Consider the following 23,944-nt stretch of genomic DNA (forward strand, 5'->3'; position numbering starts at 1 on the left):
AAGAAATCTGACGTTTCAATGTAAGTCTCACCCTTTGGTGACATATTTATCCTTTGCCAAGGCTCACGGAGTACAGGAATAACATGGGCAACAAGAGCAGGGGGGATCTGAAAGAGGCTTCCTTACATTCAGCACCATACAAGGCATAATCAGTTTGCAACAAGTTGGAAGACCAAGGACTCAAACAGACGTCAAAAATAATCTTCCTTACAATCCACTGAGGGAGTCCTTGATCTCCTCTTTTGAGCTGCGTTTGGTTTTGCGGGTTGGTTGCTTTTATTTGAGGTTTTTTTCTCCTCTACTTTTTTTCCTCCTCTCTCTTTGTCCCTACCAATCCGAAGTGAAATAAACAAACAAAAAGTCTACACCAAATACACTGACAACATGGATACCATGAATTAGTCGTGCCGAATCGCGCAAGTCCTCAGCTGGCAGGGTGGGGACGGGGTGAGGAACGGGGCGGGGTGGCCCGCGAGTCCTACGTTGGAAGAGGAGAGAGTGAGGAACCATCCAAATAATATTAATAATAAAAATAACAATAAAATAATAATAAATACTGTCCGAGGCACCGAGAGCTGCAGCTGGGGCTCTGGATTTGAGAAGCTGGCTGGCTGGCTGGATGGATGGATGAACAGCCGGATGGAGGGATGGGAGGTGGCAGAAGGGGAGATGGGTTTCCTGGCTGCCAGTGTGTGTGGTGGGGGTGCTGTGGGTTATGTTTGCTTGCCCCTCACTGGGTGCCGGCGGCTGCGGCGCAGGTGGACAGAGCCCACCCCGGCAGGCAGTAGTAAGGATAGTAGTAGGAGGGCTGGAACGAGAGCAGCGAGGGCGGCCGCAGCACCTCGCCGGGGTGGTACTGTCTCTGGTCGTCGCGCACAAGCACCTTGACGGCCACCTTCTTGGCGGCGGGGGCAGCTGCCAGGAGGTCGGCGGCCATCTGCCGTCGCTTGGTCTTGTACCGCCGGTTCTGGAACCAGATCTTCACCTGTGTCTCGGTGAGCTTCAGCGAGGCGGCCAGGTCGGCCCGCTCGGGCCCCGACAGGTACCGCTGGTGGTTGAAACGCCGCTCCAGCTCGAAGACCTGCGCGTGTGAAAAGGCTGCGCGGGAGCGCTTCTTCCGCGGCTTCGGCGCAGCTGCCTCCTCCTCTCCTGGCAACAGATTCCCGCACTTGCCCGCTCCGTCCTCCTCCTCCGGGGGGCTGCGATCTGCAGGCAGGACGAGAGCACGGCGGTCAGGGCAGGCGGGCACTTGGGACACCCGCATCCCCACTCCTCGGCGGGACTGCACCCGCGCAGCCGGGTAGCCTGAGGCGACGGGACGGGCGGGGAGTTGCCCACCGCGTCGCGGGCCAGGGCAGTGGGGGTTTCTCGCTCTTCGTTAAGCGCCGGGCGCCCTCTCTGGCTGGGGGCTAGGCCTAGCAAAGGGCTCTCCCCGATCCTCCCTCCCTCTCCCCGCGGGACGCGTTTCGGGTGCTCTTTCCCCCGGCGCAGCTCGCCGCACAAACCCGCGGGGCCGGTGGAAACAGCCGATCATCTCCCGTTCTCAAATCCCCCTCATACCCCTCCCGGACCCACCCGCTCCCCTCGCGCGAGTGCGCTGCCGGGACTGCCCCTACCCGAGACGGCGGCCGACATCTCACTGTCACTGAGGCCGGCGGTGTCCCGCTCCGCCGCCTCTGGGGGTTGCGCCTCCTCTGCCACCGCTGGCCGCCCGCTGCCTGTGACTTCGGCGGGGCGGGCGCTGGCACCGGCGCTCTCCTCCTCTGAGCGCCGCTCGCCCTCAGGGTCCTCGCTAAGCGCAGAGTCCGAGTCCCAGCCCGCTGGCGTCCGCGGTGCCGGGACGCGGGGTGCGGGCGATGGAAGCGGCGGGCCCTCGGCGGCTCCGCACAGCCTCCAGCCACCGGCCGGCCCGGGTGGCGGCGGCCGCCCCGCGGCGTGGCGGGCGCGCTCCTCCTTCTTGTTGAGGATGGCCTGGATGGAGAAAGGCGTCAGGGCGTTGCCGCCGCGAACGGCCATGGCCCGGCGGCTGGCGGGCGGCCCCCGCGGGCTTGCAGCGGACCGCGCCGCGCCTTCAGCTGGGCGACCGCATCGCCGGCAGCGGCCGCGACGGTGCCGGGCCCTTCTCTGCCGCCGGGAGGGCGGGCGCCAGCGGGGGCAGCCTGTGTGAGCCGCTGCCGGCCCGCCCGCCCATAGGGCCGGGGCCGCCGGGGCCGCCGCTCCGCCGGGCGCCGCCGCGGGTCCCTGCAGGCGCGGGGCTGCCTCCGCCCCGCTCTGTCCCGCCCCGCGCCCGCCCTCTCCTTTTTCTGCCGGCGGCGCTGTCATCGCTCACCGCGCTGACAGCGCCGGCCCCGCGCCTTCCCATTGGGCAGCCTCCGAGCGGCCCGCACGGCGATTGGCTCCCCGCAGCGGGGAGATGCGGCTCCGCGGGGCTCGCGGCGGGGCGCACCGAGCTTTAACCCCTTGAGGCCCGCGGGACTCCTCCTTGCGCCCCATCCGGGCCCGCATCGCCCCGCGGTGGGAGCGCGTCTTTCCCGGGACCAGCGCAGTGTGCGCGTCGAGGAAAGCGCCCAAACCTCCGGCCGCTCGCCCTGCGGGTGTCAGCGCGCAGTGGCCTCGACTGGTTTTCGAAAACGGGCTCTTCCGCACCTCGCTGATTTAAAAATGGGTTCGGTCTTTTGTCAGGGACGGTCTTGGGTCCATGAGTCTCTTAAAAACCTTTTTAAGAGGACAATTTATGGCAGGTTCAAGGAAAGCAGACTTTAATTTGCGAGAAGTTGTGCTTCCCCTGAAAGGGAACGGCCCTAAACAGTACGCTTTTGGAAACCATCACACACGTGTGAACGGTATCGACGCGGCCCGTTACCAAACCGCTGGGTTCCCCAAGCACATCGGCTCCCCTTGTTTCAGACACTATCTGCATCCTCGGAGCTAATAGGAAAATCCCGGACAGGGTATCCGGCAGGTACGCAGGAAATGAAAAATCAGCGTTTTACCACCGCGCGTTTTTGGTGCTGGGGTGACGCGGCGACATAACGAGCTGGAGAGTATCAGAACGCTGACCCTCAGCCCCCCAAACTCCCCCTTTTTTTCTGGAACCCCATTCCCGGTGCCAACCTGCTGCTTCTCTGGCATGTGTCCCCCACCAGCACATCCCTCCTTGTACCCCCAGAGAGGAGCGTCTGTTCTCAGCAGACCGAGAAGCCACCACAATTGATTATCAACGAGTGCGGCACCAAATAAATGTTTTCGGTCATTATTCTTACCAGGAAAATAAATTAACGAAGTAAATAATCTTGCTTTCACAGCGCAGTTGTGTCGGGAAGCCGGAGAGCACCTTTGCGTGACTGAGCGAGAGCAGGCTTCAACCTTACAAACAGTCCAGCCCGTTTTAATAACCCCTCTTGCATTTACTCGTTATCCCTTTTCCCCATCCAGGTATTTCCCGGGAAAGCCAGCGCTTCTGCCACCCAAGACTTCGGTGCCACGATACACTCAGGAAATATCTTCAGTGTATTTCCTGCAAAATGGAAATTTATTTTAAGAGGTGGAGAAAAGTAAGAGATATCTGGGGAAGCTGCGAGAAATCCGCTTGAGCGGAGATGTGCGGGAGGTGTAGGAAGGGTACCCTGTGCGTGCGTTTTAAGGGGTGCTAAATAGCCGAGAGGTGAAATCTGGGGAATCGGAGGAGATGCGTGAACTTAGACGTGAAGAGAGGAAGGGCTCCACGCTTCCAAGGGGAAAAGGCTGGAGGTGCGGGTGGTGGGAGCTGTGGTTTGGTCTCCGGGCACGGATGAGAGTAGGAAGTCAGCGCAAGGCCGCTTCTGTGCTAGGGCTCTGCTCAGGTGAGCAGGCAGCCGAGCAGGCGGCCCTTTGGGACCGGGGATGCGGCGGAAGAGGCGCTCTCCCCGGCGCAGCCCCCACCGAGCTCCGGCAGAGGCAGCTTCCAACTCGTGAAATCCCTGATTTACAAGGTTTCGCTCCGAAGCTCTTGGAAATACCTGCGGTTACTTTACAATGGCTGCAATTCTTTGCTAATTTGCCCAGCGCACTCCCTGCCACCCCCTTTTTTTTTTCTTGCTCTCTCCCGCCTCCCGGGGCGATCTCTGCGCCCTCTTCCCGATCAGAAAACTACTGTTCAGGGAAGGAAATGCCTGGGGACGAGGCCGGCAGGAGAGAGAGAGCAGCAGCGGGGGTAAGGCGCAGGGGAGCGGCGGAGGGAGGCCGGGCAGGGCCGGCGGCCCCGGGGCTGTGGAGGCCAGGGTCCAGCTGGGTGGTCCCTCCGCCCCCGCCCTCCAGCCCCTCCGGGGTAGACGAACAGCGGGACGGAGCAGCAGAGGGAGGGATGGGGGAGCGGCGGCCCGGCATTGCTCCTCGCTGCCCACCCGGAGCGGGGCTCGCAGCCGGCGCCCGTCCGCGCTCAGCTGGGGCAACACGGGAGGACAAGGGCACCGGGCACTGCTGGCGGCGGGCACGGTCACCCCTCCGGGAGTGGCGGCGGCGGGGGTGCAAACGGGGCAGTGAAAGGCTCGGGGGGCACGGGAGGAGGCGGCAGGGCGGGCAGGGCAACGCCTGAAATTTTGCAGGCGGGGGCACAGCTTCCACCTTTCCCGCACCCCTGCCAAGGGCTCCGCTCCCGCCATTGCGCGGTTTGGAGGCAGCTGAACCCCACATACTGCGCGGATCCGCCGTGTTCACGCGGCAGCGGGGAGCACCCACCCCGCCGTGCCCCACAATCGCAGCCCCTAGAGCCCCGCTGGGAGCCCTGCCGACAGCCCCCCAACCAGTTCCGCATCCCGCGGGGAGCCCCGGCTGCGGCGGGCGGGCTGCCCCACCTAGAGGCGGCCCCGTCGCACTGCCCGGCATCGGGGCTCCCGGCGGGTTCGCGGCCACATCGAGGGCCGGGGGAGCACAGCGGTGCCCAGGCACAGCCTCAGTGCCCCGTCCTCTATCCAATTACAAACCGTGGTGTGGGCTGGGAGAGGGGGAGCGGAGCCCGTGTGGCTGCAGCGTGAGTGAGGGGGCTTCTTGCAGTCACCCGAGGCGTTTTCTTTCCAGGTGGGGAGAAATTGGCTCACAGAAGCACTGCATATAGTGCAAAGGGCGATGAAACAGGGAAGGATGTGCCCTGCTCACGGGCATCTTATGAAAGTATCAGATAAACATGTGAAAGATGGTACACATGCGACGGTGGCTGCAAAACCTTTAAAAAAACATTTGTAAAGAGCACACAATTTTTATACACCGTATAATGTTATACAAAAAGACCCAGATGGGCTCCCTGGTGGGAGCAGCTTGCACTGGGAAAAGGGAACAGTGCAGCCTTTCCTTCAGGATAGGATTAACGCAGTATGGGAAATTACTCAGGGAAGAAGGCTCCGTGTGCCAGCTCCCAAGCAGAGCCATGCCAGCTCAGTTCCACTTCTATCCCGACTGTCTGTCCCCTGAGCTCTCCCTCCTCAGGCCCTGGGCTACCCCATGCTGTTGCTCTCTTGGCAGCACTTCCCAAAGCCTGCAGTGGTGTTCGTAGACAAGACCTCTGCCATAGCCAGTTAGAGGTGGTCTCTTTTTTCCTAGACAGAAGCTGTCTCCCAGACTTGTTCCTAGTTTGCCTCCTGATATACACAGAGGGATGCAAATCATCGCAGTCTCCCACTGTGTCTTCCAGGGGCTTAGGTGGAAGACGGCAAATGGTACAAACAATGCTCTCTCCCAGAAGGAATTTCAAACCCCTGTGACAGTTGGGGAAGATTCAGTTCATGGCTTTTACCTCGGCTTTGCTCCTCTGGCTGTGAAGCAAGGCACATGAATACGTCCTGGAAAACTTGCTGGTTTTGCAGGAAAACCTCAGGTCGTCTGTACTTGAGCAGGTTTTGACTCCGTTCCTTAGGTAATAACAATATATTTCCAAGCAACTGTAACCACAGCTACACAGTTGGTGACAGTTGTGCATCTCTAAAACAAGTTACTAGCAGGATTTCTCCCTGCATTTCACAAGGGACCTCATGTAAGTAACTGCTGTAACACTCAGCCTTCAAGTGGCTTTTTGCTGTTGACATCAGGATCCTGTTTTGCTGCTGAGATGTCAACTCCAAGATGCTTCCAGACTCGTGAGAGGGGGATACACCGCCTACAATTGAGAGAAAAATCTGAATGATTTTTAGTACCCAACTGAATATTAAACTCGGAGAATGTGCAAATGTAATACTGACAATGAGAACTTTGACAGCCTCTTAGCAAATTAGTTCAGTAGGTTTTAATAGCTGGTTTGCACTCCCCTTCTCTGCTCATATTCCTTATTCAGGGAAAAGCCTGTGTCCTTTGAGCTGCAAGGCTCAAACACGGGCATTCTGGTAGGATTTTAGAACCAAACTGAAAGGAACACTTGAATCTTGCTGGTTGCGTATATACAGTGACACAGCTTGGCCCAGTTTTATTGCTCAGAGATGCTATTTCTGGGAAAACCTATCCAAATCACCTTCTTGTTTCTTGGTTGCTACCAAGTAACCCCAAGTAAGAAGTGAAGGGTCAGCATGCAGAGTACCAACCATGAAAACAAAACTACCAACATCTGACTCACTGCATGGCAGTTTTTCTCTGGAATTATTCCTCCTCGAAAGACCTGAAAAGAAAAGGATGTAAGGGCTCTCCAATCATCACACTCCAAAGAAAGACTGAAGCTGTGCACTTGTTTCTGCTGCATGGTGCCAGGAGGCCATGAGCTGCATTCACACTGAGCCTCGTCCCACAAACACCTTCAGGCCACACCAACTTTGAAATGGATTTTTCTTTTTGCTTCTTTCCTTATTTTCATGCCCAATTTCCTACTACCCCAGTACATGGCAACATAGTCCTCATCTTCTGATGTATTTATCTGTAGCACAGAAATACAATCTGGACAAGATTAATTTGATTTACTAATGAACAGCAAACCAGCATATCCAAATGGCCAGATGCATTTTATAGTCATTAATTAAAGCTTTTGAATTCTTCTGTGAAAAAATTAGTGTAACATTTAGCCCCTGTATTTAGCTTTTTATCTGTTTCAAGCATTTTTTAAAGGAGAAGGCAGTCTATTAATTTGCACTTTCTGATAGAAAAATGGAAGTAGAAACAGATTGAATGACTTATGCCAGGGTAATATATGTGTGAGTCATCTGTACAGTATCTGATCTATCAGCTTGTTCTGATTTTTTCCTTATTATTTACTAGAACATTTAAATGAACATTCACCATATTACAGTAGGTGCATTTGCCTTGTACAAGTCTCTGGGCTTTTAAGAACACTCGTAGCACAGATTAATCATTTGATGTTTATTTGGTACAACATCATATGAAGTCCAGGTTTCCTTTACCATTGCTCCTCAGTCTATAAATAGGTAATAACCTTTCCTACTTTTGGTTTGAAATAGTTGAGCTCACTTTTCACGTGTGATGGACTAACTTGGTAATTAAATCAATGGCTAATATTTAAATATTTTTATTGCTTCTGACACTTAGGTAAATCAAGTAAGCCTGCCGGCTTCTCAGGATACTGGAGCTGTTTACATTTACAAAGTGACTTCACACCTTTGTCTAAGAGTCACATCTTTATTGATAGCAAGTCAACAGTCCTTTTATATTAATTTTTCTTCTCTGTCTTTATTATTCATATCAGGAGGAGGCACCCACCAAAAGTAATATCTGGGAGTGTTTGGGACTTACCTGTTATAAACTTACACAGATCCCCAATTACCCAAAAATTCCAGAACCTGAGATCAAGGACTCATTTGTTTCACATCCTCCTCACACTGAATAGGAAGCTTAACCGAAGGAAGTGGGAATGGCATTTCTGTACAGGTCTTTGGTGATCTCTTGTGTGCAGTGTGGGCTGCTCGGAGAAGCAGATCTGACTCGGGAGCTCCAGTGCTGGACTCAGGTGCAGAGATGAGAATCGTGGTACATCCATCCTGTTTTGGCTGTGTGGTTGACCTCATGTGTTTGAAGAGAAATCAGAGGTGTGAGTTCACCAGGTAATTGCACAGGGTGGTTGGTTGAGTTCCTGGGAGCATCCATCCTTCTGTTGAACTGAGAAGGAAGAGAGGCAGTTCATGCTGAGCATCTCACTCGTGGTAGCTCCTTTCTCTGAAAGGACTCCTCCCTCTGTAGGAGCTTTTTGACACCTCTCATGGAAAACAAGGCCCCAGTTCCACATGCTGTGTGACAGGGAACTCCACACCTGCAGCTGCCTCAATGGCCATGGTGGTGGCCTCACTGCGATCCATGCCCCATAACCCATGGTGGAGCAGCCAAGCTAAGCTGTTTAAGCATAGAGAACTTGGATCCAGCGTTGCATTTATGAAGTTAGGGCAGTTAGCAGGTTCACTGTGTGAATTGTTTCCACTGGCAGTGATTTTGTATGCACAGTGACTGTACATTTCATCTGAACACAGCTTTTACATTAAATCATTAATTCTTTTGGCTTGCTCAGAGAGAACACAAACACTTACATAAACCTCACAAATAAATTAGTGACTCTGCTTTGTTCAGCTCACATGCTAATTTAAATTGGCTGCCTGAAAATTAGCAAACATGACACAAGTTGTCTGCAGATACAGATATTGTTCATATATTCTGTGTGCATCTTAGAGAACAGAGACTTTGAACATGTCAATTATAGATGACTGCAAATATGCACCCTATCTTGTCCTTATGACACTCAGTTCTCTGTCAGGATTCCTGTATTCATTAGTATTGTTTTACCTAAATTTAAGTAAATAAATATATGAGGTAAATATTAGGTAATATATTAGGTAAATAAAATACAAGATATAGGTTGTCTCCTTCTGAGCATTTTTATGGTGTCGAGGTGAGCACAGACTGACTGCATTCTCAGAGTACTCTATGACAGTGTCATAGCAGTAGCTCTCTCTACAATTTGTTAGCCAGACACATTTAGCATTTACCTAACAGCAGAAATACATATTAAGGCAGGTAACAGATGACAAAGAATAAATACGTGTAATATGACAAAAGCAGTTTGCACCTACTGCTGCTTGAATAGAGTGAAGAAGTCTCCAGTACTAAAGGTCTCCTGTGATTTAGTGGAACACTTGCAATGTGAGAGGGACCAGACTAGAGGGTAGACAGAACATTAGTTATGAATCCCTTGGAAAATTGAGGAAGTCCTTTTATTTCTCCAGGTTTTTTTTTGCAACAAAGGGATGCAGAAATCTGCCTGCAAGTGGAACGGGAAGGCAGAGGAGTGCTGGCTGGAAAGACATTCTGGTAATACTTTCAAGATGGCAAGCTGTGATTTCCTGCGCTATGGATGAGGTTATTTTTGGCAGGAGGAATGAGAACTTTCTGCTCTCCCTGCTTTGGAAAGAAGGCAGTGTGTGGTGTGGCCTTCTGGTGCTTTATAGTATTGTCTGTATTTTATAACAGTTGATTAAAACACCCACGTTTTTCACTATGTACTCTCAGCGTTCCAGCCCCTTACAGGACCATGGCAGACTGCTGACTGTAGGGAGCTTCAAAACCCAGTCTTCAGCCAAGAATGTTGCTATCAACTGTCCTTCTATCTCTCTGGAGGACTTCTGGTGTGGCTGTATTTCTTTCACACAGATCACACTTTGTGCAACACCTCTGTGTCAAAGGAACTCCTTTTGAGAAGGGTTGTGCAGGGCAATGTGTTGTTTTGCATTAGATATGCTCCTTTATCAGGAAATACAGCTCTTCGTAAAGCAAAGTGTTATGCTTCATAGCTTTAAAATGCTGTGTGCAGTATGGTCTTCTGAGGAATATGCAACAAAGCCCTTTTAGTCTAGCATCCATGCACTACCCCATGACTGTCTGGTTGACTGAACACCCCAAACACAAATGATATATATGCACACCAACCAGTCATGCCCATGTTGATATTCATATCTCTGACCTTACACATAGTTATCATGGAAGGTAAAGAAATTGTCCAAAGGCTAAAGGACCTTCATATATCATTCACAGAGTTTAATTTAGCTGCTTTAGTGGCTCCTCAAGAGCTAAAGGTAAGAAACCTCTGCAGCTATAAGGTGTGTTGACCCTGAGAACTCTTGGCAGACTGTGGGAAGAGCAGCAGCATGCTGGAGGCAAGAGCTGACATCCATGCAGTCCATGGGGGCTATGGAACAGCGCCCACCTTCAAACCCCAAAAGCCTTGCTCCTTGGTCTGCATATGGCCAGGAGCACTACTACAGCTCCTGGAGCTACTTTCTAATATATGGTGACTTCAGAAGCAGGCCTGATCAGATCACGGGAACTGCCTTCGTATAAGGCAACAGCTGCTTTTACAGAGGGAATATTAAATATCAGAACACCTAGATAATGAGACAGTGAGATCCTTTCAGGGAGGACAATACAAGACTACCAGCTGTGGAGCTGAAAAGTAGCCTGTCATCTCCAAATCAATGTCATGACAGGAAACTCTGCATCGCTTCATTTCAATAGCCCTAGCTCTTTGGACATGGTATGTGGTAGTGGTATTTCTCATGAACATCACAGTCCCAAACTCTTGCATTTAATAAACTCCTTTTCAAGAAGTGTTGATTCTGAGCCTCATGGTAAGACCAGCTCATGAAAATCCTGGGATGTTATTGGCTGTAGCTAGCTTTGATGAGCATCCCTTAACATGTGCCCTAGCATCTGGACCCCAGCCTGCACAGAGAAATCCCCTGAGCATTTTCTCCAAGATGCAAAGAGTGTTTGATGATTTCTTTCAAGAGGGGATTTATTTTCCCACCTGCTGGCTCAGCTGCTGTTGGATGTTGATTCTGTCCCAGTTCTTGCTTGCTGGGTCCTGGGAACCTGATTCCAGTCACATCAGAGTTAATAGGAAACTAAATGGAGGAATAAGAATGGCTTATGAAAAGGGGATTGTAATTGTTGTACTCAACATTTTCACAACTTCTCCTATCATCTTTCCTCTTAATGACTAGTAAGAGTAAACAGGAAGGCCCCTTCGCCTGAGTCTGACGTGTTTGGATGTCAGTCTGTCCATCCATAAAAATTCTTGGTCATTTCAAGAAGTTTGAGAGGAGGCAAAAATAGAGCTGATGGAAAGACTTCCAAAGAAATAAAAGGAAGACAGTGGCAGAGGGAGAGCTCACGTCTGGTCTGATCCAGGAGTATGCAACAAAGTGATGAGGGAAAGAAAAAGGAAGGCAGGAGAGGAAAGGCAGGAAGAATCTAGAGCTGACATGGACCTTGTGAGGGAATTGTAATGCATGAGATGGGAACAAATGGGCACTGAGCAGTGAAAGACAGGTCAGATGAGAAGTGAGGGTGGAGGGATTTACACCGAAAAAGTGCTAGGAGCAGGGGGCTGGAAAATGAGAGAAACGAGGAGGTCTGGGGTTGGTCTGGGATCATAAAAACCTCCAAATCTAACTTGTTACACTTGAGAAAAAAATGTTAAATACATTGCTTCTCAAGCAGTTTGACGTATAAACAGAGACCCACGTTACATGGAATTTAACATGCATATATTGTATCTGTAAACATAACACTTGATGGATTTAGACCTATGTGTGGTATGCTATACAGTATATAGAGAGCCGAACAAAGGCATCCCTGCTGAAGCTGGTGGCATCCTGCCTATGTTGATGCAGCACATTGCTCAGGAGGAGCTGGTGGATGGGCAGGTAGGGATGCCCAGCAGCGGTGGCCCCAAGACGATGTCATGCTTCCTTGCTCCTCTGCCGAGCCCTTTCGGGTCTGGTCTAACCTGGACCAGGCTCTGGGTCCATCCATCTCCGCGGTCGTGTCTGCGTGTACCGCGCAGGTGGCCCGCTGTGCTACCTGGCAGGCACCAGTTGCCATCTAGTGGCTATTTTAGGACTATCTCTGTGTGGAAAACATTTTTCCAACCAAACTGCAGCCCAGCAGTTGCTTTTCTAGAGCAGATTTGCACGATTTGCCCCAAAGCTTCCTGAGTGACCTGCATGCTGATAGGGCTGCTGATATGCTGGCATAGGGCTGATGCATGTAGTTGAGAATGGGCTTCCCTTTCTGTAGCATGCACAATTTGGCCTTCCTGCGCAGTCAGGCAAGTTACTCACCTTATAGGTGCCATTTTGCTGTGGGAGAAGGTTGGGAAGGTCTCAAACCCACCTGAGTGGAACATCAGCCCTGCTGAGAAAAGGCTGCCTCCTTACTGGCAAAGCAGCCACACTTCCAAGGAGTTCAGCCCCACTAGCACCTTCACCTCTCATTTGTAACAAGTCTGGCCCCAACAGAGTATTGGAATAAGCTGAAAGTTTTCTCATTATATTTTAGTATATTCACCCTTGCCAGATCCCAACCAGACCAAGACACAGTATTCCAGCTGCTGGGCGAGCACAGAGCAAATATTGGTCCAATGGATACGCTGCATTTTGGCTTTGCACCATCTCTCTCCCCTGGTCGATGAAAATTGAAGAGCTGGTGCAGAGGGACTGTTTCAAGTCTGATGCCCTTGAGTGAAAACAAAAGTAATTGAACTTCTTTCCCTGTTTTAAAAGCTGCCAGTCCTTTCCCCAGTATTTCTAAAGTGATAAAAGCTAAGAAAATTTGAGAAAGGTGTGAAAAGAGGGAGAGGAGCAGAAGAATGAGATCTGGGAAGGATGCCCTTTCTTCACTGGTGTCTTTGGACAATCCCATTATCTCAAGAAATCAATTGACCAGCCCCAAGAGAAGGATTAAATGAATTAAGTGAAATACAACCCCCCAACAAGATTTTGCTATTGTCTTAAAAGGGAGACTGCTATGAAGGAATGAAAATTTTCCTTCTCTGTCTTATGGAGCGCCTCAGCACAACACATCCCCACATCCAGTACTGCGGTAGCATTTGCTTCTCTTTGTGTTCGCTTGTGAGGGATTATTCCACTTTGGATTATTGGCATTGTCGTATATAATCATAGCAGCAAATATCCAATTGTACTTTAAGTACTCAGCAATTACACCCTGAGGCTATCGCTGTTTTCAGAAGCAAAACTTCCCTAGTTCTGAAAATGCAAGAAAATTGTCTGAGCATCTATGAGGGTATAATGGCAACTGGACAGAGTTTTGTTCATGCCAGAAAAATGAAGCTAGCAACATGTAACAGTAAAGCTCTGTGAATGTGTTATATGGCACAGCTGCCTTTCTCCTTTCTTGGCTACACTTGAAGAGGCTCCTTGGTCTGTTAGCTCCTGGCTATGGCAAACTAACGTATACCTGCAAAGCTTGACCGCAGGGCAAGAATATGAAACCTTTGTGTGAGAAAAACAATCACAGATGTCTTAACAGTGGGGAAAGCAAGCACCTTTTAATTTTAATTTTTTTATTTTTATTTTTTTATGCAGAACTTTCCTTGTTCTATGTGTTTATTTCAAAACAGAAGAAAACTTCACTTTGTGCTTCTTTTTAAATGGAGGCTTTCAAGTTCTTCCTTTCCTTTTTCTTTTTTCTTTTTCTTCTTTTTTCTTTTTTAGTGAGGAAAGCAAGCCTATGAGACACTGAAAGCTGAGAACAAAAACAGCTTTGAGTTTTGAATACAGAAAAGTAATGAAACTAGATTAAGCAAAATGGCATCTTCAAGGAGGTGGCTAGCTGCTGTAAAGATACACAGTCATACAGGAAACAAATGGCATAAATTGCAACAGAGAATTTCAGGTTAGGAAAACTGTTCTAAAACTAAAAGCAACAAGGGAGAGGTGACATGGGGATTGCCATTAATCCGACATTATCTGTAGGATCTGGTTAGACATTGCATATTTGGTATTACCTGAAGCAACTTGTCCGCTGGGTCAGCCACTCCTTACCTCCCCCAGGAGAGTGGCTATCATGCAGCTGCCTTCTGGCAGTGCTGGTGCTGGACCTTCATAAAGAAATGAACCAACTCATTACAACCTCCAGCCCCCTCTTTGGCACTCCCATCACTCCTACCATGTAGGAAGCTGGGAAGGAGAAGTGTACAACCTCTCAGCGCCTGCCCCGGGCTCAGCAGCCCTCAATGCACATCCCTAGTGATTTCCCTCTTCCACTTTCATGTCCGGCCTCCACGTCCCAGCCCTCTATGATATGGAAAAGGAGCTGGCATCTCACTGGAATTGCACCCAGGAGTGTGGAAGTTCTGTTTTACTTTTATTAAAGCTTCCTCAAATAGATGTTTCTTGTGCTTGGGGTGTGAATAGAGCTCTAAATTCAGAATCAGTTGAAATAAGCTTTATGATGAGTTGAATTTCTTTTTAAGTGGCCTTATATTACCTATTTACTTAGCCTGAAATCTCCTAGCTGAATAGAGTTAAATAAGCACTATATTACTGAGCAATTCTTAGCTCTTGTTTATATAAAAAGAGCAGAGTGAACTTATTATTGTCTGAAAGGAAAGTCACATTCCAGATCTCTGCTTGCTTTGGGCACCACAGCAGGAATGACTATTTAACATTTTTAAATTTATATACTAGAACTGGTGCTGGAACTTCATGCATGTATTTCTCTTATGTATTCCTCTTTATTCATTCACCATAATATCTGTTGACTTACATAAACCATTACATATCATGTGTGACATGTTACAATAAAATCTAGAAAAGAAAGAGACATCATTAGAATGTTAAGTTGTCCAGCTGACAGTAGGACTGACAGCTTTGATATTCTCTGTTATTCTCAATTACATTCTCAGTACGTGCACAGAGGCACAGCCAGTGCCCATTGCTCTCTGGTTGTCTGATTAGCAAAGGGACCATGTCTAAAATACAGCTGAATTTTAGTCCATTCATGTGGTTTGCAGCGAGGGAGGGCCCAAATTACTCTAAAATACCTGGTAGAGCTTTTTATTCTTTAGCTTTATTCCCAGGAAAGAGCTGACTTCCTGTGTGGCTTACTTGGAGCCACATATAAATGTTGTCCCTCCACAAGGAAAAGCCCAAAGCAGAGCTCACCATGAATGCAGGAGGTGTGTAATATGCAAACTGAACTCATGACTGACAGAAAGGTTTATATTACCTCAGTGTAATATATTTATATTTATTTTCAATGTATTTGGTGACATTAGAGATCAAGAACTCTGACAGTTTCTTGCATTACCTTAGCTTGCTGATAAGGGGTGCTGATGGTGGGGACACAGATGCACAACCACAGTACACCTGCGCCTCACATTCACAGTTAACTCTAAAGCAGAGTTATGCCGGTGCCTGTGAACATTTCATAACCAAAAGCTAAGCAAACAGCAGCACGGGGTGAGTAACATTATGGTCAGCAGTCTCAGCACAATACTTCTAATGATTTTTCAGTACTTAAAATCATAGAATCATAGAATAATTAGGGCTGGAAAGGACCTTAAGATCATCTAGTTCCAACCCCCCTGCCATGGGCAGGGACACCTCACACTAAACCATGTCACCCAAGGCTCTGTCCAACCTGGTCTTGAACACTGCCAGGGATGGAGCATTCACAACCTCCCTGGGCAACCCATTCCAGTGCCTCACTACCCTAACAGCAAAGAACTTCCTCCTTATATCCAATTTAAACTTCCCCTGTTTAAGTTTTAACCCGTTACCCCTTGTCCTATCACTACAGTCTCTAATGAAGAGTCCCTCCCCAGCATCCCTATAGGCCCCCTTCAGATACTGGAAGGCTGCTATGAGGTCTCCATGCAGCCTTCTCTTCTCCAGGCTGAACAGCCCCAACTTTCTCAGCCTGTCTTCATACGGGAGGTGCTCCAGTCCCCGATCATCCTCGTGGCCCTTCTCTGGACTTGTTCCAACAGTTCCATGTCCTTTTTATGTTGAGGACACCAGAACTGCACACAATACTCCAGGTGAGGTCTCACGAGAGCAGAGTAGAGGGGCAGGATCACCTCCTTCAACCTCCTGGTCATGCTCCTTTTGATGCAGCCCAGGATACTGTTGGCTTTCTGGGCTGCAAGCACACACTGCCTGCTCATGTTCATTTTCTCATCAACCAGCACCCCCAAGTCCTTCTCTGCAGGGCTGCTCTGAATCTCTTCTCTGCCCAACCTGTAGCTGTGCCTGGGGTTCCTCCGACCCAGGTGTAGGACCTTGCACTTGGCATGGTTAAACCTCATGAGGTTGGCATCAGCCCACCTCACAAGTGTGTCAAGGTCCCTCTGGATGGCATTCCTTCCCTCCAGCGTATCAACTGAACCACACAGCTTGGTGTCATCGGCAAACTTGCTGAGGGCGCACTCAATCCCACTGTCCATGTCAGCGACAAAGATGTTGAACAACTTGCTTTTCATCTCTACTTTATCATCTAAATTTGTCTGTCTTCAGCTTTCAAAAGCTGCATGAGCTCTCCTTGGGACATAGGAGACAGCAAGAATCCCTGAGTAGTTGGTAATCCATGCTTGCAAGAAGCCTCCTTGTTTCGTCACTAGGAAAAGATAAAGCCCACAAATCAGCTTACTGTCCACTTATACACCAGTTACTTGATACAGAGCTACTACTAATGCGTGTGAGGGTTGCTGGAGTTCCTCCATGATGAACATAAGTGTACCCAAATCCATGGTAGAATGGAGGGGTGATTCCACATTCCCTCTGTGCCGCATGGCAGGCAGCAGTATATGCACAGCCTCATCAACAGAAAAGTGACAGCATTAAAAACTCATCTGCAGTTCTGTTTTGTAGAGGAAATATCAGGCTCCCTGGTCCAGCAGGGACTGTACAATTCAACACTAACAGAGGAAGACACTGGCCGACGGGCAGAAGAAGAGGGGAAGTGAAAGGTGCCCTTGCAGTCACAGCCTGACCACAAACCCCTACCCTTGGCTAATTAATTGCACAGTCAGAGCCAAAACCCTATTCCTTCCCTATTAAGTTATGGCCATTTCAAACCATATTTTCCTTCCCTGGTTGTTTGGCAAGAGCGCGATGTTCCTAGCTTTAAATACAGCTATCTAGGGACTCCTAGAGAGACATTCATGTTTATTATGTTTTTTCTTTCTTTTGGACTCTATTCACAAAGCCAGCAAGGATAAGAGCTATAAAGCTGGTATTTGGAAGAGGAAGGGGGGTTTAAATCAGAACTAGTCTTTCAAGGAATTTTGGTGAAACAACAGAATCTGGAAACAAAGACCATAATGTAGATAGAATTTCCTTGGCGTTTGAACTTCCATGTTTTAGTAGAAAAAAACACCCTGCTTGAAACAGGCCCAGGATTCTTGAGAAGCTGATGGAAGTAATGGAGTGTGACATACATAGCTGGGACAAGGAATCTACTGGAAGGAGCAAGCACACCATCTTTAACAAATTGCCAAAATCTGCAGATGGCTGACACAGGCAATTTCCTTTGAACAGAAGCTGCAAGCAAATGAAATAGATGGAAGGCTGTTGAAATCATGGAGGTAACACTCTTCTGAGCGGGTACGTTAAATGACCGAGCAGGCAATGTTGAGAACACCTAAGTTATCAAGAGCTGGGAGTAAGCATGTCAGATGAATATGCAGTCACCTTTGTTAAGATATTCACATTAAATCTTAAAACTGAAACATCTCACATAGAATGACTTCAAACTTTACCAGTTAAATTAACTCTGCAATATAACAGGTACAGCTTCAAGGAAATCAAACACTGCTTTGGAAGGATGTGTGGAAGTCACTCTTCATATCCCAGCTTCAGGGCAGCAATTCTCTTCACACCAGTGACTCTCAGCACCACCAGAGGTTCTGCTAACTCTTCCAAAGCAAGGAATGAAAAAAGTTTGTGTTGGCAAACGATCTTTTCCCATTGCAGAACCTGATACCAATATCAGACTTTGACCACCTTTAGTGCTGACACCTCAGCCTGTATTGGACTTGCATCACAAGTGTATGGCTATTGATTGTCAGGGTGACCAGGAGCTCTTGCTGCTCTTGGTTGCAGCATTATGGTACAGATTTTTACCAGACCAATGAAGGCAGCTCAGGACAGTACACAGCCTCCTAGGGACTGGGGCCAGAGGTTGTTCTGTACGTGATGCTCTCGGAAAACAGGTTGAGAGGAGAAACAGCGGACATGTGTATTTGGGATGGATGCAGCAGACTCAGAACAACCACTGAAACCACCTGAGAAGTAGATGTATTACTAGAGGAGCCGTTGGAACAGAAAACTGAGGTATTCAGAGATCTGTCAGCATCAGCAAAAACTTCGCCACAGCTGCTGAGTGCACCTACTGACTTTGGATCAGATTCTAGAGGGAAATGTCACCAGACGCAAGAGTTCAGAGCCTGCCAGATCCTATCCAAAATGAAAACTTCAAATGATTTTTCACTGACAACTCTTTAGTTGGTTTAAACAAAAAACCCACAACAAAAAAACCCCATACCAAACAAAATCCATTTATGCAATTTAAAAATCAACATAGTAGATAACCTCAGAGTATTATAGGCTGAAGACAGTGAGGAACTGTAAATAATCTTTATGTAGAATGCATGAGACTATACGAAGGGATACTGAAGACTAGCCAACAGTCAACTAGGTACAGTTCTTGTTCTGTAAAACTCAGCAGGGGGATTTGGACTCCATCTTCCACCAGGATAGCTCTGGTTCACACAAATATTTTAACATTCAGAGAAATGAATCACTTCCAAGAGAAGGAACTGAATTAAAACCAGCCCCTATAACATAAATAAATTTTGAAACCACTTGCCTGGGGTTTATTTGGGTGGCAGGGTAGCTGTATTCTTGCACTAATGGTTGCAAGAAACTGGTTTAAGCAAATATCTCCATTAAAAATGTTCATGGCATTGTTTCATCAGTGAAGAACAGTCGTGTTTTCCTGCATGGGGGAAGGAAAGTACAGTTGCTTTATACAGCTATCAAGGTTCTAATTAGACTACAAACCTATCTTCTGAACAAGATGGGTGTGGCTCCTGCTGCATCCCAGGTTAAAATATTTCTCTGCTCCATCTTGTTCCTTGTGCTCAGGAAGGGATCTGGGAGACAGAGCGTACAAAAGACTTCGAATGTTTACAGTTTCTATGCCCAAGTAATGTTTAAATACAGCAGACCACTGCTGTACCTATAAAGTGTAATACTAATTCAGGTGACAGGCCCTTGAAACTCCTAAGCAAAGAAGAAAACCCCAAATCTAAACGTGGATTGACAATGATGTGGCCTGACAGAAATATCTGTTTTGTTGATATGAAACAAGAAGCTGTTCTCATAACCATAAAGTGAGTGAAGTGTGCACAAGTTAGAAAGTTTGTGGAACTGGCATATTTTTCCCCTCCCCTTAAGCAGAAGTGGCTCTCCTGCTGCAAGCTAATTCCTTTAACACCTTCATATTTTGGCATAATTTAATAAATGATCAAAGATACATTCCATACACAACAGGATTTTCCTAAATGTTATCTATCCCTAAGGGGAAGGATAGTAGACTTAGGAGGTTAGATCCAAGAGACTGTCATTCATCTTCAGGGTTGTATTTCTCTACCAAGATCATTAGACAACAGATAGTCAAGAGGATCCAACAGAAGTAGGAGCTCTGTCAATCATTACAGTCCATTGGAAGAGATGTGCCTGTGAAATAGGCAAACACAAACTGTACTGTGGGAGGATAGATACTACCAGAAGAGAGAAGAATAAATGGTAACAACGTACAGTCCAGTGGGGGGCTTCCTTAGGAACCTCCTGAGCAGTCTCTACCGGGACAGGGAGGGACTCCAAATATGACAGTATAGAAAAGTACCAATTGAAAAAACAAACACTTCATCTTATTTAGCCTTACAGAACAAAGGCAGAGAGGAAACCTAGTTTTGGTCTATGCATACTGCAGGGGGCAAAGTGCAGAAAAGGAAAATTAAAGGAAAAGATTCAAGTTATCCTACAACTGCATAAGAAGAAGTGCAGAAACGTTAGTGTTAGTAATATATAGGTATATATTAGCAGCATGTTAGCAAGGTATGTATTAGTATGGTGCCAGAGTTAAGGCAGAAACCAAAAGGAGTTAATTTTCAGAGCAAAGAGGTTTTCTTTAAGACTCAAGTTTCTTTAAGAAAAACGTGTACACCTGTTTTTATAGTGTACTAAGCTGGGTAGTTTGGTCCTTTCCCTACTGTTCATATAACCTAGAATATAAGCACCTGTAAACTTTTAAAGACACTAATCAGGTAAAGCTTACAGATACGACTCCATCCAAATACACCCGTAAAACCAAGGTCCACAGCAATATAATGAAAGGATAATAAAATAGGGCAACTCAGAGGTTTTTTTCGGCAAACATTTTATAGTTTTTATATAAAAATCTCAGTAAGAAACCAAGCAGAATATCTGACGGAAACATCTGCCTTACAAGTTCAAAAAAAATTCACCAAAAAATAAGTAAAATAAAAGAAAAAAAAAGAAAAAAAAAGTAAACCCCCAACCCCCTAGAATCCTTTTTAATTATAAACCAGAATATCAACAGAACACTTAAAATAATCTCAGATTGTTTGGCAACTCATCACATCATAACAAGAGACACATTTGATCATAAGAAAAGTTTAACTTTATATACAATTTCACTTGAACATTTGCTCTTACCAGAGTTAATATACATTAAAAAAAGATTCTGGCAATAATACCAGGTTTTTCTTTTTAATACCTGTGTATAAAATGTAACATAAAATGCTGACGCTCTACAGTTAAGAAGTGACATTTGATTTCAATGGGTCCCTCTTTGTTGAAAAAGACAAATACTGAAAGAACAGGTGTTTAGTTGCAAAATAAAACTGTTTCATTTCAGGGTAGTGTTGGCTGACTGGATGAACCTAACCTAATACTATTCCATTTCTTGCAGTTGGTAGTAAATTCACAAGTAAAAATATAATCTAGTTCAGATTACATTTTAAATTTTATACTTTGTCACAAGTGTGAACAGAAAGGAGCCCGGTCCCTTTCACTATGCTAAACTACACTTTAATGCATGCGAGAAAAATACTTTACCAACTGTCTGAGCAGATTTGACAGACCTTCAGGTTCTAGACAGCCTGGGGGAGTGGAGGGGAAGTTTCCTACCAACGTCTGCATAGAATGTAAAATATATAATTAAAAAAACCTAAGGTATATACTAAAGTTTACAGACCAATGCTTTCCATATAATAAATAAAATGTTCATCGTCGATTAGATTCATACACAGAGTAAAATACAACCTATTTTTACAAGTTTATGTACAAAGTGTATTAGTAGGCCCAGGGGTGCCTCATGAGTTGGAAGCATCTGCATTAGCATGTCACATTGGGAAACTCCAACCTTCCAAGTCAGTGATAAAATATATAACTACTTTGTTTTTCATTCAGATACAAAGTAAACTTATTTTTCATCTGAAATAAATGTACATAATATTCTGTATAAACAATAGTTTATAAAGCTGTTTAAAATGTAACTTAAAAGTACTGCATTGATTAACTTAGAGCTTTGAAACAAGCACGTGCAAATCCCTTTGCTTTAAAAAAAATAGAAGCACAGATGTTTTTTTTTTGACTCTTCCATGAGCAGTACTAGCTGGTAAAAATTATCGTTTTGCTTTCTTCACCGGCGTCTCCTCTGTTTTCTGCTGGCTTTTTCTCCGTACCACTGTCGGGCTGTCTTCCCTTTTACGCTTGTTGGACTGCGCCTTTAACCTGAAAAACATATTAATAATTATTTAAACAATGGTAGGACCTGTAAAACAGAAAGGGTAGTTAGGCAAAATGGTGTCTGGAGGACAGAACTTAACTGTCCGCCTCTGATGAATGACGAGTACATGTTACTTAAAAGTTTACTACTAAGACATTATATACCAGCAGAGACCACAGGGAGACCTTGCACATCTGCATCGTATCTTAGCAAGATACTGGTACTAATTCTTTATGTTGGAGAGTGCTCTGGGTGTAGAAGGAGCTCTCCTCCTTCCTCCACTTTCTTTTGGAAAGACTTGTGGATTATAATGGAATATAATGAAATACATTCTCTTGTAACCCTGTCTCACAAAGATAATAGCAATAGTGGCTTAAGTCTTGCATACACAAGGGGGAGTAAAGGGCAAATATCATGTATATACTTAAGCATCCATACATCACATCTCTATTTAAGCATCCATATATAAGCCCACCACATTTCAGCTGCAATCAGTTGTAAATGTGGCTTAAACTCTTGGCTATTCATAACCATGCAAAGTAATTAACATGAGGTTAACTGTGACAGTTGATCAGTGACTGCACGATACACATGTTCCTGAGGTTCAGTTTGAAGACATTGTCACACTTCAGAGTGGATGACAGCTAAATGTATTTGGCATATAACCCATTTTACAGGTAAACTACAAGATGAATAGCAACCATGCATCACACTTATTACTCCCCTGGGATTTTACACTGTGATCTCAACTTTAAAAAGGGGAAAAGAGGGAAAGGGAAATATTTTCAAAACCTGATACAAAGACTCTCAGAGTCTTTTATCAGCTGATCTTAGAAAGACCTCTGAAGCCAGAATCATGTCATCATATGTTGCTTTAACCTCAACTACAGCTGCTCTTCCTCCCATTCAGGAAAGAATCACAGCTCAAGTTAAAACGCTGCATAACAGCATTTTAAGATTCTCCCAAGAGGTTTCTGAGGATGAAAGAAGAAAAAAAATAATCTAAGTCTTTTGAATGTTAAAGAAAGCAAGAAAAAGACGTAAACAGAAGAAAATCCTTTAAAAGCTTTTATGCATCTCAAAATAACAGAACAGAGCAAAACTATACTGCTGTTCAGCTTTCTGAAGGAGTACATTACATATAAAGAAAGGATCAATGTAGTGGCTTCCAAAATAAGTAATGTAAGAGGATTCAACTTCAATACTTACTGCGTCAACAAAGGAGATTTATTCACTTTTGAGTCACTTGGAGATCTTTTTTTTGCTGCTAGGTTCTGTCGGGTTTTAGGAGAAACTGAACTTGGACTGCTGCTTTTAGAAGTTGCACGTGTGGTTGGCTTGCTGGGCTGCTTTCTGTAATACAAAAGAATGATGAATGTATATATAACAAAATACTTTTACTAAGTCAATTTCTTTTTGCATTCCAAGTGCAGAAAATATAGATTGCACAGTATTTGTAACAAGTAGATCAAAGTTGCCAAAAGAAACAGGGAAAAGAAAAGCCCAAACCATGTGCAATGCTTTGAGATGACAAACTGCAACACTGAACATGCATTTTTGTAACAAATGTAGCATCAAAAGGCTACTTCACAGACAATATTTAACTAAATAAAAAACCTAGTTGCAAACTGCAATAATTCTGGTACATAATTATCCGTATTTAAAAAAAATAGCTTGAAGTGCTAGTCTTAAAACAAAAGCAGCAACGGCAGCAGCAGCAAAGAGAACCTGCTTATCGAGTGTAAAAGACAAACTCATTAACTTCAGCATCCACCAGTTCAGCAGTATGAAGAACTCGTTACTGGAGATCAACTTCATAGTTAGCAAAACAGGTTACTTAAGTCAGAAAAACTGATAACCCAGCAATGCTGAAGATTAAGATGCAGACCCTTCCACAGAATTATTCCCAAATGCTGCTTATAGAATGCAGATTGTTTGCAGCACCTTGAGATGCTTCATTAGAAAAAAACAGTACTAGAAATCTGAGGTAAAATCCAAACAAATCTATAAATAAAAAGGTTGATGTTTCCACAAGCAATCAGAATGAAAACACTAATATCTAAACTTTTACATGAGACTAAAGGAAGTCCCTTTGCCTTTACCAAAGCAAAACTGTTGCTTACTAATTGGCAGTAGTAAACCTTCACAGTTTTTATTTAAATGAAGACTACTTAAGTACTTTCTGATTTAGCTCTGAAATTATGAATTCAAGAGCATGCTGTGGATAGTGATTCAAATAAGCCCCATAGCCAACATATATTATGATATCATTAGGTATGAAGTAAGTCCGGTGAATGTACACTGGGAACATAAAAAAAAAAGCCTGGAGTCCTCTTCTGGAAAGCAGAAATATGAATTAGAACCTCTCAAA

The 23,944-nt window shown here is 46.0% G+C and overlaps 2 protein-coding genes across 6 annotated transcripts in view; both read right to left on the reverse strand.

Annotated features, from left to right (window-relative positions):
* Positions 1-342: 342 nt before the first annotated feature.
* On the reverse strand, positions 343-2,016 carry NKX3-2 (NK3 homeobox 2). The gene is made up of 2 exons (XM_061464943.1): positions 1,617-2,016; positions 343-1,206 (listed from the first exon to the last, which is right to left on the reverse strand). The coding sequence occupies exons 1-2, from the start codon at positions 2,014-2,016 to the stop codon at positions 731-733; spliced, it is 876 nt and encodes a 291-aa protein (XP_061320927.1). The 3' UTR covers positions 343-730.
* Positions 2,017-20,382: 18,366 nt separating this feature from the next.
* The window catches only part of BOD1L1 (biorientation of chromosomes in cell division 1 like 1), a 37,808-nt gene continuing 34,246 nt past the window's right edge, over positions 20,383-23,944 (reverse strand). For all 5 annotated transcript variants that reach the window (XM_061469334.1, XM_061469315.1, XM_061469308.1 and 2 more), the window contains 2 exons: positions 22,783-22,926; positions 20,383-21,578 (listed from right to left, as the gene is read on the reverse strand). In XM_061469334.1, the coding sequence (XP_061325318.1) occupies positions 21,470-21,578; positions 22,783-22,926 (253 nt within the window). In that variant the 3' untranslated portion in view covers positions 20,383-21,469. The remainder of the gene's footprint in view (positions 21,579-22,782; positions 22,927-23,944) is intronic.

The sequence above is a fragment of the Pezoporus flaviventris genome, unplaced genomic scaffold (assembly GCF_033815535.1).
Source record: "Pezoporus flaviventris isolate CSIRO_AGI_PZ_B2104156 unplaced genomic scaffold, CSIRO_AGI_Pfla_v1 ptg000002l, whole genome shotgun sequence".
Taxonomy (NCBI): Eukaryota; Metazoa; Chordata; class Aves; order Psittaciformes; family Psittacidae; genus Pezoporus; species Pezoporus flaviventris.